This window comes from Columba livia, chromosome 1 (assembly GCF_036013475.1).
Source record: "Columba livia isolate bColLiv1 breed racing homer chromosome 1, bColLiv1.pat.W.v2, whole genome shotgun sequence".
Classification (NCBI taxonomy): domain Eukaryota; kingdom Metazoa; phylum Chordata; class Aves; order Columbiformes; family Columbidae; genus Columba; species Columba livia.
Genome location: NC_088602.1, coordinates 63,874,933 through 63,888,476, shown reverse-complemented (window position 1 = coordinate 63,888,476; position 13,544 = coordinate 63,874,933). Strand labels below are relative to the sequence as shown.

General features: G+C 38.6%; 1 protein-coding gene across 8 annotated transcripts in view; it reads right to left on the bottom strand.

The window, feature by feature from the left end:
- Positions 1-13,544, bottom strand: part of ATP11A (ATPase phospholipid transporting 11A) — a 129,520-nt gene that overhangs the window by 4,632 nt on the left and 111,344 nt on the right. For 4 of the 8 annotated variants that reach the window (XM_065059072.1, XM_065059077.1, XM_065059085.1 and 1 more), the window contains 3 exons: positions 9,108-9,173; positions 8,618-8,721; positions 6,558-6,723 (listed from right to left, as the gene is read on the bottom strand). In XM_065059072.1, the coding sequence (XP_064915144.1) occupies positions 6,558-6,723; positions 8,618-8,721; positions 9,108-9,173 (336 nt within the window). Of the gene's footprint in view, positions 1-1,740; positions 1,846-4,499; positions 4,589-6,557; positions 6,724-8,617; positions 8,722-9,107; positions 9,174-13,544 lie in introns of all 8 variants that reach the window. The other 4 variants (XM_065059098.1, XM_065059119.1, XM_065059091.1 and 1 more) reach the window with 2 other exon arrangements.

Below are 13,544 nucleotides of genomic sequence, written 5' to 3'. Positions count from 1 at the left end.
AACTGGGTGTAAAGAACTCCCTGGCTACGGAAGTACAGGGCAAAGTTCCAGAGGTATAATGCACTTACTTCGTACTTCTAAGCAGTATCTGATTTTGGACTTTAAGCGCTTAGGCTACATGTAGTATCTACACAGGCAACTTATACTACACATCTCAATACTGTCTTGGTCTAACTGTCCATTAAAATTTATCTGTATCACATCATCACGCCACACCCTGGCAGAATTGGCCAGGTGTAAGGTATGGAGCTTATGTGATGTTTAAGATATAAATACATTTACTAATGTTAGTAATCACTCTCTCCATTAATACTACATAAGCCAGTTAATCCTCCATTCTTCATCATCCCCTTCTTCCCTTTCTGTTAACATCCACACAATATTAAAAGGGACAAAAATCACAAAATAAATATTAATTATATAGCTCATAGGAGTTTCACTGAGATTTTATATTCCAGTTTTAATGCCAATTGTAAGCTTGAAACACTACTCTTGCATAACCAAGAGCAATCAGAAAGCTCTCTTACAACAGTTAGCCTTGGAAGAGGCAGCAAACTGTACCAAATTGCTCACTACCAGTGAGGACTGCATTCTTTTAAACACACATACAGACCAAATACCAACATTAATACAGAAAAATGTAGATAATCAGGAAACAGATGAGCAGACTCAGAGGAAGTAGTCTTACACTGTATGGAAACTATTTTTTCTGTTCTTCCAGCTACAAAGTATTTTAGTACACAGAGCTCCAAGGCAAGCGCCTTCAATCTGCCATGCCTGAAGCTACTCAAGATAGCAGTTATTAAAAGCAAATCAAAAGCACCCCTTAGCTACTTTTGAGCCCTACAGCCCACACCAGCACATTACATTGCATTTGTCCTCTTCACATTTTAGTACTTTGCACTTTCATTGAATTCCTCACATGCTGCTTTTGGGGTCAGGAGAGCATGAAGGGAGTGGAGCAGATAGGGCACCCAGGTGGGAATATACCAGTAAAAACTGCATCTCCTTACTTATACTTGTTTGTGTAATCAGTGGCGTGGCAAGGGCATGAAGTAAAACAGAGAACTTCATTCTGCTGTCCTAATGTTAGACGATTTAGGAGCTCACCACCCGTGCTGCTGCCACAGGTATTTGGCAAGACGACTGTGCTCCTCTCTTGACCTGAGGCACCAAAGCAGCGATGCGCTGGTCCATACAGAACACGTTGCTCCAGTACATACAGTCAGACACACAGCCCCAGTCTCCTGGCCCAAGGTCCTATTCACAAGTAACTCACTTCCTTTTGTATGCTCATCTTCCTGTTTTACCATCTGCATTTGGTCTATATATGTCTTCCAGAGCATCAGAGATGATGAATAAACTGCTAATGTGTGAGAATTATTTCTGACTTTTTGTATTCTATACCATGGCGTAACGTGACTACACTCTGCAATAACGACTGCAGTTCTTATAGATGTCTTACAACACCTACATGTAACACAATGTATTTATAGGACTTTAATATGGGTATATTAATTCATTGTTTTGCCTTCCATGAGTAAGTGTCTGAGACAAAAAGATCTTACCTGTGACATGGAACATCTCTTGCAAAAACTAGGTTCTCCAAGTAAAACATAATGATTTTGTATCAATATTGATAAAGTACATCAAAAACTCTGGAGGAAACAGTTGATTTGCAAATAGCACAGTTCACCAATAGAAATTAATCCAAACTGGCAACACATACAGTACTGTTACCTAGCTTTGATCTAATTATGGCTCGGAAGCTGAAAGATTTCCTTCAAGAAGTGGCCCATCGCTGTTCACCAGTGCATTTAGGGCTGTTTTATTTCTCATACACTTCTGCAAGGATGAGGAAAAACAGTGAGACTCTCGCTGCATACAAGAGGGAAACATGAATGAATTGTACCATTTGGTACAAATATAACTATTGTAGCAAGTCCTGTAAAAGTGACAGATGTTCTAATAGATTTAAAAAGGAAAAGTTATCCAGTGTAAAACAAGGTTTCTGTTTCTTGAACCTGATGTTAATCCTTTAAGCCACCCTGAAGATGTTTTTAATTTCATTTCAAACTCTGTTAAAAATACGTAGTAAGTCTCAGAAGCACTTTACCATGACTAAGTACCGTGGACTGTGTGTCCTGCCCCTCTGGCAACAACCTGTACTGAATAGCAGAGGTCGCCATAATACGATGAGGCCAAATCAACTCCAAGTTAAGAAGCGGCCATCTCACCTCCCTGCTCCCCAGAACAAGAGCTACATATGCCGAGGGGAGTGCTACACATAGAGGTGACGGGGCCAGCGCTAACCAAGGCTGACTTACAGCCCAGTCATTACACCGCGGGGAGAGAAGGGCAGTTCCCAAGGTAACTTCTCCCGTGGGATTCAAATATTGCAACAGCAAGATCCTTTTCTTTGTCTTCCATAAAAGAGGAGCCCAACACGTGACAAAGGCAGCAGTTTGCTGGTGACCAGTTTCCTAAGAGCCCAGTCCAGCAGCAGCTAAGCCCATTAAGGAACAGGAGAATGACGAATCCCCAGAGAGGCTTCCCCAGACAGAAGTACCACTTTGGCTTTCCCCAAGCGCAGCAAAGGGTAGAAATCTCATCACGAGGCTGATGGGCCAATCTTGTGACTGAAGTGGAAGGGAAGTAAAAAACCATCAGTCAGAAGCAAAGAGAAAAAGAAAAATATTTCTTAAAAAGGGATGAAAACACAGAAGTTATTTACAGCTCAGCATCACAACACATGGTATTTTAGCTAGAAAATATTTGGCATTGCTGAAACATTGTCAATCAAAGTGCCAATTTAAAAAAAGATGAAAATAAGGTAAAGTGACTTTCTATTTTCCATAACAGAGCTGCCAAGCTTCTGCTATTAATGAATGAACAAAGAAAAAGGAAATAGAATAATGCAGATCGGAAATATATGTTTTTAAAGGTAAAGGCTGAAAGAAACCTCACAGCTTTCCAGTTAAAGCACAAAATGCAGCTTGTTTCATTGAGCCAAAGAGTCACTGGGATTACACTTGACAGACATGAACAGATTTTTACTAAAATTACCAAAAGACAACAGATTCCTCCAAAGCTTTTGCAGAATTTATGTTTTAGCCCAAGACAGACAACAGTTCATAAGTGTGTGTGCATATATACATATATACATATACTTGTGTACATATATATGTGTATACACACATATGCATATATACATATATGCATATATATACATATGTGTATATATATATATACATATATATATACACATATATCATTTAAAAGATCTCAAAAACCACCAGCATTAGATCTGGAATGTTTAAAAACTTCCTGAATGATGATGATGGTAAACAATCACTCACCACACACTGGAGTGACTTTCAAGTAACTGGAAAAACTCAGAAGCATAAGAATTGCTTCAAAGACTTTATGCATTCTTATAGCCTGAGGAGAACTAATACAGTAACCTGGCAGGTGGCTGCTAGTCCTATGTTAATCCTGTCAGCTGTTCCAGAAGCCCTTTATTGCAGAGAAGGTGACATAACTTATGGGAACACAGTAAGTTTAAAAATAATTGGTTAAAAGCTCAGTTCAAGGCAACTCCTAAGGCACTTAAAAGTCAATTTTAGACAGAATTTTCAATAGTGAAAAAAAATTGTGTATATTCCCTGCAACTTATGTAATTACAGTCATTTTTATTGACTATACATTTATGAAGGGGGAAAGAAACAGGAAATGTATTTTTTTAATCTTAACTAGTTAAGAAATAGAGATACACAATCTGCAATGGAAAGCAACGGTCTCAGAGTATTAAGTCAAAAGGAGTTTTCTTAAAGTAGACTGTAGGGAGGCTAATATTTACTAGCATTTCTTCTACTTTCACACTAAATTAAATGTCATATACTTCTGGATCTTGAGCTGATTTCTCTCTAGAAAGAGCAGAGGATGTCATAAAATGGAATATAAGGAAAGCTCAGTTTCAAAATGCACACTGGAAATAACTTAGTTTAAAAGTTGCATTTTCTTGTATCACAGCAGAGTGGATATATTCATAAACTCCAAACATGGCTTAAGTGGCTTCCAGTAGCACATTTTCTGTATTACACTAGTAACATCAGCATAATCAGAATTATCACTTCTTTGTGTGGCAGCTATTCCATTTACTCAGGTAAAATGCAAACATGACATGCATTCACCTACAGGTAGACCAATGATTAAAATGGGGATCTAAGAATCAAAGGATTCTTGAGACAGAAACATTGTATAAAATTCAGTAACAACAATGACAGAAATGATAGTGATGGACTGTGACAACAATTCACAGAACCCTTGAGATAAACAACAGAAAAAGATGTAAGCTATACTAAAAAATATTCTTCAAAATATAGCTGATGTGAATTGGAAATGGAGATAATGAGTACAGTAAATAACTTCTGATGACAAACTTTTTACTGTCCTTTGAATGAAACGGCCAAGCATGCAGAAAGGCAGAAAAAAGTCACCTTTTGTTCCATTAGAAACTTAGACTGCTCGAAGTCTGAGAAAGCATAAAGATGGTGGACTGCTCAACAGAAAGGCACTGATGTCTAGTCTGATTTCCCCAGAAGATGGTAGGAAGTGACCGTGCACATCATTTATGTTTAAAGCAAGGTAGCAATTATTTAGACAAAGCGGATTGGAAGACAGGAAGAAACAAAGAGAGGGAAGAAGAAACATAAAGGATATATCTGGTTAAAAGGCAAAGATTTGCTACTAAAAGTTAAAAAAACGAACATTGCCAGTGTTAAGCCCAAAGTCTGCTTTACCATTGACTCATTTTCCAGCACTAACATACAATCTCTGTAAGTAATGTGGCAACACCTTTGTTTAGGGCTTTTGTTTGTGAGCTTGTTTCTTTGCATTAGCCCATCCACATTCTCTCTCTTCAGATTTTAATTTAAGCAAGCAGAACTAATATACTGAAAACAACTGCTTCCACAAGTAGCATATATGGCAAAGAGACATCTATTAAAGATATCAAAATAGAAAGACCCTAAATGCTGATCTGCCCGGGGATGCTTTTCTGCTGTTCTTTATCCTTTCCTGTCTTCCTGAAGTGGGGCATTTTCACAACTGTACATTCAAGGAGTACAGAACAACAGCAAAGGCTTTTACTTTGCAGATATGGCAGAATAATTTTTTACCTTTGCCAAAGGGGAAATTTTACTTTCCTGGGAAGTAAAGTTCCTTTATTCTTTTCCTCTTCATGCAAAGTATCTTCTCAAATAAACACCAAAATGCTAACTAATCCCTACACACACAGCTACTGCTAGCTCATTATTTTAACCTCACAGTGGTGGCTGATGGGCTGAAAAGGCCAATAACATTAAGTTTCAGGTTCAACACCTCTACTGTCCTTCACTTTCTAACATATGTAACATGTAAAAGTTTGCTGGGGTCAAAAAGTAGAGGCAAAAATTTCTATTTGGCTTGGTTTCTTGGCCCCAGAATACTCCCATGTGTCCCACAGAACCTGACTTCCCTTTCAGCCTCATCAAAGCAAATACTTAGTTTCTCCTTTTGGGCTTATCAGAAGAGAGGTGATGATAGGTTTTAAAACACTCTTCCCATTGGCAGAGCAAGGCACATTTATGTAGAGAAAATGTCTCAAAACGGGCAAAATGTAAGTTAAAATGTAAAAGAGGAAAAAATTATTATTAGAATATGCGTAAGTTTCAATACATGTGTTTCTGTAACAGGCACAGCATTGGTACAAAATAATCTGCTAAGGAAGCATTTTTATTGCACAGATCATGCATATGAATGTTGGCATGAATTTACTACTTATTCTTTACCAACACACTATATATTAATCACATTTAAGTGTATAAATTCTAGATTTATTCAATAACAAACACACATGAAGTGGTAGAGTTCCTTACTATGTGATTGCAACTGCTTGTGCAAATCCCCACTTTAAAGGGGATTTCAATAGAATCATGTGCTCCTTTCCTACTGGTCTTATTTTGAGCTTAGCTTATTTTAGCTAGTATTCCATTTTAGATAACTATGTTCAGCTTGCATGGTAAATGCTAAAATGTTCACATTAGAGTCATTTCTGCAGTGGAATGATTTGGTATGAAAGATAATTACTTCAGGGGTGTGGGCAGTGCCTCTGAATACTCCACAGCAGCAGGAACAACTGCTGTCTAGGCCGATATAAGTGCCTCCTACCCGCTCTCAGGGAGATCCCAGTCCCCTTTTACCCTTCTTATCTTCTCAAATCAGGAATCATGTTGAGTCCTATATTTGCCTCCCACCATCCTCATCAGCTGATTTCCCTGTGGTTGCTGGCAGGGAGGGCACAGGAGTTGCCCCAGGGTTCAGATAAATGCCACCATGTAAATAACAGACGGTGTCTTTCACCGCATTGCTCAGAAGTGGCTGGTATATAACACAACAAGTGCAACACATCACAAGTGGGGAACCTCTGTTCTAATCCTGTCTCTAAGCTTAAAGAGGTGTAATTATTAGAGGCTTGTGATGCAAAAAACTAATTTCACAACAAAAACCACTTTTACCTGGATTCTTTCTGTTGCTGTAGGCCACAATTGTCTGCATAAGACCTTCTTAAGAACATCTGGAAGAAGGCTGACAGTTATAAGCAGAATTATACCCAGCCACGCAGGACCACTAGACAGCATTTGCATGAACACATAATACATCCTCTGATAATTGAGAAAAGGCCTAGTAGGAAAAAAAATAAATAGATATTACACTCCAATACACAGAAGACTGACAATGTTAAACATAAAACTTATTACACGGATGAAATATTGCATGTTCAACTTCCCAGTTTGTGGGATTTCATCCATACCAGTTTTCTCAAAAGGAGATCTAAACACCTACTGACTAGAGAGAGCTGACTTGTTCTTGTCTTCCAGGCTGCAGGAAATACCATGCTGTCCTCCTGCCCAAGCTGCCTCTCCTTTGCAAAGATTAATTTACATTCTTATCCCGTTTATGCTCTTCCACCTGCTCCTTATCTTGCCTCAGGTATTTTCGACCTTTCTTTTCAGTGTCTCCCCTATTACTTTCCTCCTCTTTCCCATCACATGCTTGTTGACCACATCTTTCTACCGACCCCTCAAGCTTGCCCCAAAGGCATCTCTGACAGCTGTCTAACCTATTCACCACATTTTATCTGCCCCTACTTTCACTGCTTTCACTTCCACGTTTCCCTGTATCTCCATGGCAGTTGTCTGGTCATTAAAATGCTATCACTGTACGGTAGTGGGAACAAGAGGCCATGTTTACTAAGGGCCAATATCAACAGACAGTTTGTAGTAACACTGCAGTGTAAAGCCTTCCTATCAGTAAGGCAGTTTCCTGCTAGTTTCTTAAATTTGATAGAAGTCTTTACATTCTAAAAAGGTAACCAAGTTAAAATACACTGCTGCATGTAGTTAGTCACAGCTGTAATACACAGCAAGGTTGGCTGGAAAACATTAGTGGCGAAAATGTCACTTCCACAATCTGTTTTCATTCTGATGCTGAAGAAACTGAGATCTGATCTTATGGAAGAAAATGAGGCTACTGAATATCCAATGAGTTGACAGGTCATTACTCATCTCCAAAGGACGCTTTGAAATATAAATCCTTAATCCAAATTAAATGGCACTTTAATCACCATGTGACAGCCTCTGCTTTCTCTCTGGTCCCACAAAATGTTTTCTTAGGTATACAAAGAAGAACAGTTCCAGCAGAAGAGGTTAGAAAAGATAACCTTGTAACTGGGCATGCTCTACAGATGACAAACGCAAATTCGAGTTCCAGGTGGCACTCAGGCACAGTAAGAACTTGAACCTCTTTCAGTTCAATCTCCTTTCCAACAACAACAACAACAAACTTGTTTGGTTTTATACAAATAATGAATGGCTGAGGAAAGGAGGGAATCACAATTTCCTGGCTGCTCTGTAGATGGAGTCTGGTACGTTCAGAATTTTTCTAATTTTCACTATATTTTAGTAGGAAAAAACGCACAACATTTTCAGTCAGCTATGTGCAGGAGATACAATACTAATTCTCAAAAAGCTTCACACCAACAGTAGAACAAATAAGGTGCTCAGACATCTGCAGTAAACCTACTTTGCCAAATCAGGGGGCAAACAATGAGCTCAGACACAGGACTCCTGGTCATCCACACAACTGCAGTGTGAGTTCCACTCCCTGGCTCTAGTTGGGGCAGCTACAGGTGGTTCCCTCCAAGACAAGCCTGTGAAGTGGGTGGATGTCCAGCCCCATGCTGCATTGACATGGGCAGCCCTGGGACATCTTGCCTCAGACAGCCACAGGTCACTCTGAACCAGCCCTTGGGCTGCTTTTGGTTGCCACTACTGAGTTGGTCCCAGTGGCAGCCTGAGGGCTTACATACTTCTCATATTCTTCTGCAAGAATATTTTAGCAGATGTTCAGTGAGAGAAGAGCTGAGCATTCTCTAACTACCATTACGGATGTGTTTAAAATGTGGTTGCTATTGGGAGTTCTGCAATATACAAAATTTAACTTTAATTCTGTTTGGGCCCAAAATGTTATGTTTCTGAAACAACATTTACAATGCAATTTATATTAGGGTTCGTACCAAGTAATTCCTCCCCAGAGCAGAGAAAAGACAATGTAGAATACCAGTGATCCCCAGATCATGAAGTGATTTATCCACGTCCAATAGTGCGTATCTAGTGCAAGCTGGAAAAAAAAAAAAATAAAAACAAACCAAAAATGAAAAAAAGAAACAAAAACCCACAACACAAATGAGATTATATGGTGTTATTACTATCTAGAAGCAACAGATTAGTCAGAAGGAGGTGAAATAAAATTACACCCTTTGAAAAAAGGGAAGGATCTACACAGAATTAGCTAAAAAACATTTTTCAATTTTTAGCACAGTTAAGAAGGCACATATAGCAAGATCTGTATGTAAACTAATTTAAAATCTGTATTTAAACTGATTTAAACTAATTGGAAAACGCATGGTCATAGAAAGAAACCAATATAATTAGAAAATCAGAAAACAAGCAATTAAAAAACAAGCTCTAAGAAAGTTTCAATGGATAAAATACAGTATAACTTACCTTCAATGTAACTGTGAATACGAGCACAGTAAACACCACTGTTCCAAAGGTCCAGTTTCCAAACATCTATAAGAAATGGTCCAAAGCAGTTAAAGGTAATACTGTCCAATACTATGTGAATTTTCCAGAATAAACATCTTAGAGCTACTTATTGCTTTATATCGGGAACTGACACTTAAACAAACACACTGAAATCTTGCATGGTCTATCCACTCACAAAGTGTGCTGGTTTCTTGCCCTTGTGTGTCCACACCTCAGATTTCATAGAGGCAAGAAAAAAAACACAGTCAATGCACTCAACCTAAAGTTAACAGGTAATGTTTCTTCACAAAAATCAAGTGAAGTGCTGTTAATGAATCACTGAAATTTATAAACGAACTGCAGTAGTTTCATCAATCTTCTCAGATGTTGTCTTTCCTCTGATCTCCCTTCTCTGCTGCCCTTGGTGGCCCAAAATTTCTCAGAGGTTCAACAGAATGGTATACAGATGAGTAACAGTACAAGAAAGAAAGTGATAACCAAAGTCATGTAAGTATGTAAAAGTTCTACATACATTTAAGAAAAAACAGCTTTTGGATTGTGGTTGATTTTCTCCTCATCTACATAATGAAACAAAAACACTTCAGCTTTTCAAGTGGGCAGAAATAATCATTAATGCTGATGGAAGGAAGAACTGGTGGTGAATATGGTCACAGAGGATTGCTTGGACTTCAGCAGCTGTGAGATGACCACATTTAAGATCCAGAGAAATGTTGGGAAAGCAAGCGACACACCCTATTTTAGGAGAAGAGACTTTTATTCAAGGCATTACACCCATGAAAGAGAAAGGTGCTCAAGAGAGCTGAATGATTTTGAAACAGAAAACTGCTGAGATCTCATGAAGTCTCTTCTGTAGGAGGACATGAAATTTCAGCAGAAGACTCAGCTGACCAAGCAGGACATCGGGGGATCGGACTAGATGATCTTTTGAGGTCCCTTCCAATCCCAAACATACTGTGATACTGTGATACTGTGACATTTCTTAATGAACAGAAAGGCAAAATGGAAGCATACAGGAGACAACAATACGGGCAGGCAGGAAACCTGCATAAGAGCATTTCGGGGGTACAAAGGAATAAATTCAGACAGACAAAGCCCAGCTTGAACTGCGATTAGTGAGGAGTGTTGAGGGTGATTAAAAGGATATTTACAGGTATCCTTGTTTCAAAGGTAAAATGCAAGTCCACTGATGGAGTGGCAAGACAATGTAGTGGAAGGTGTTAAAGAAAATGCTGAAGTATTCAATACTCTAGATATTAGTCTTCACTAACAAAACCTGCTTCTTGCATTTGACAGGAAAGCCTGAGAAGGAAAGAGCAGCCAACAGTACGGGAACAACAGGATCAGAAGTTGTTAAGGAGGATGAGCAGCAGAGGCAATCTAATTTGAATTTGGCAAGGCATCCGACAGTTGACTTGGACAGCATTCTCATCTGGATGATAAGGAAGCAGGGGCTAGGCCATTGAGTTGAAAACTGGCTGAACCACCGAACTCAAAAGTTTAGTGATCACTGTTCCTGATGTTTGTTTGGCTGCTGGTAACCAGTGAACCACACTAGGGACTGATATTGTTAAATCTCTCTATCAGTGGCCTGGATGGTGACACAGAAAGAAAGCATCAGGAGCAAATTGCCAGATGGTATAAAAATAGAGAATAGCTGACATAATGAACGGCAGAGTTTCAGTCCAGAGGGGCCTACACTGATTTGAGAAATGGGCTAACAGATATCTTATGAAATTAAATAAGAAAAGTGTAAAGTTTTACACCTGTGGAGGAGTAACGTCATACATTGGAACTGACTGCCTGAGCAATTCCCCTGCTGAAAAGGATGTTGCAATGGGGTTACATAGCAGACTCCACGTTGAGTACAAGCCTACGGAGTGCTCTCTCCATACACAAGGGAAACTGCAAACTGAGCTGTATTGGCAGAAACATGGCCACTGAAGAAAGGTTATTACTCAGCTACAGTGAGGTTGAACCTGGAACACCGTGCCCAGTTTTGGATCCCTCAGTTCAGGAGGGATGTGAAAAAAATTGGAAAGGATCAAGTGGCAAGCAACCAAGGTGGTGAGCTGTCTATAGCTACCCTGTGTGGAGAGGTTGAAGGACTTATTCAGTCTCATGCAGAGGAGGTTAAAGAATAACCTTGTAGCTGTTCACAAATATCTGCAGAACAATTACAAAGATGAAGAGCTAGAACAGACCTCTCTTCAGCAACAAGAAAAATTCTGCTTTGGTATTAGGAGAAATTTTTTCACCATGAAGACAGAAAAACATTAGAACAAGGTGCCCAGGAGGGTTGTGGAATCTCCATTCTCAGAGATATTCAATGCTTGAAAAAGACTACACAAAGCTTTAAGCAACTGCACCAAGCAAGGAGGTGGACTGTATCACCTCCAGGGTCCCTTCCCATTGACATCATTCTGTATGAGCTCGGCCAGTATTAGATGACGGGGGATCCACATGGGCAAGCGATCCCACAAATGTGCTGCTGCCATGGGAACAACTCTGACTGGAGACCACAGCCAGCCACAAGACAGAAGTCTGTGGGAAACTAGGCTGAGATAATCTGATCAGCTGGGAAAGGAAAATAATTTTAAAAAAAATCAACAAATGATTGGCTGAAAGATTAATTATTCTGAGTATTTCGTTATTTAAAAATTACTCAATATGTGACCAAGTGTACAGAACACAAGATGAAGTGCAGAAAGCCTCCAACATTTTGACCTTTTACTTTGATATGTAATATAATGCTTTTATAGGGTCATGCCATTGCTACAATATTTTGCATGCCCTAAAATAAATAAATAAATAAATAAATCAGTGCAGTTAAAACTGGACAGGAATTCAGGAACTTCAAATTATGCCATTTACTGACTTTCCTCTTGCAGTTAAATTTTACAATACTCGTATCTGGCATGTCTCAGAAAGCCTAGTGTCAGTCTAAGTTTCTGAATATTGAACAGCTATGTTTGTATTTCCAATAAAACCTTCTAGATTCAATCAAAAAAACTGAAACAACATTGCTCTGTCTCTGTCAAGCTAGATAGAAAAGCATTGAGCTGCAACCAAACCCTTCCCCTAGTCATCATTTTGGCTTAGAAAATGACATCATAGCACACGGACACCAGACTCCATAAGGCTGCTCAATTTCATAATGTCCTGAGTTGGAAGGGACCCACAAGGTTCATTGAGTTCAACTCTGACCACATGTTTTTACAACACCAACCATGTCATTTCAAAAGTGGAACACCATCCACAAAGCAGTATCACAAATTAATAACAAAAAGAGATAAATCTTTGGCATCTTAGGTTTGTTTACCAGGAAACGATTGAGGCAGGCATTTATGAAGTAAATATCAGCAATTAAAAGCACACTTTTCCATTTTTCTAATAACATGATATACAAACAGTTTCCAACAAATTTCTAAATACTGAGAAACATCCTGGGGAGATTATGTTTGGAAGCAAGTTTAAGGGTATGTAAATTTTAGTCTGACACAGGCATCAGTCTAAGTGAAAGACATTGCCTTTCTTCACTTTTTACTAGTTCTGCAACAATGGTGAATGGTTCGTTTCTGGAGGGAAAGAAGAATTTAAAATTTTCTCTTCAGCAACCATTTTAACAATTTCAAAACTAACTTGAAGCATCTTATTTCATTTATAATATTAGTGTTACCTTCAGTCCTTTTATCCCCTGTTTTCTACCTTTTTCCTCTTCCACAATAACATATTGTTGCAGTAAATCTTTCAAATCTTCCAATATTTCATTTATTTTCTCCAGTCATGAGCATATTTTAAATACTTGGAAATAACCATCAACACCAACTAGCGTTCATGCATGTATGAACTCACACACAGACCTCCGACTGTTCCTGAACACTGACATTGTCAAGCCTTTAAATCTCAAATGGCGACTCAAAATGCGTAAGTTTTATACATATGCACAAGCATGCATGCTGAATGGTGATGAATTTTCTAACCCACTCTGACACTCAAGTGTCAGAATTGTCTCATCAAGCAACACATTTTTTCATCAAATATTATCATGGGTACCTAGTTGTAGACGTACACATTCAAAATTTGGAAATTAGGGACTAGTCAGTTTTAGAGCTTTATCAAGAAGAATTTGATTTAATATGTGCAGCAGAAGTAGACTGAAATTTCAAAAAGGAATCCAGTTGGAATACTTGCAGCACAAACCATTTACAAAATGTGCACAAGTATGAGAAGTTTAATTTTCAGGACTATAAATATAACCCAGAGTTTTAAACATCTAATAGAGAACATAATGGTACCAGAAAAAGAAGTACTGCAGTATACACTTATGTCTAATGGAAATTAATTGTCCTTACAAAAGCTCTTTCTAACAAGTGTTCTCTAACACACTAGAAGTTC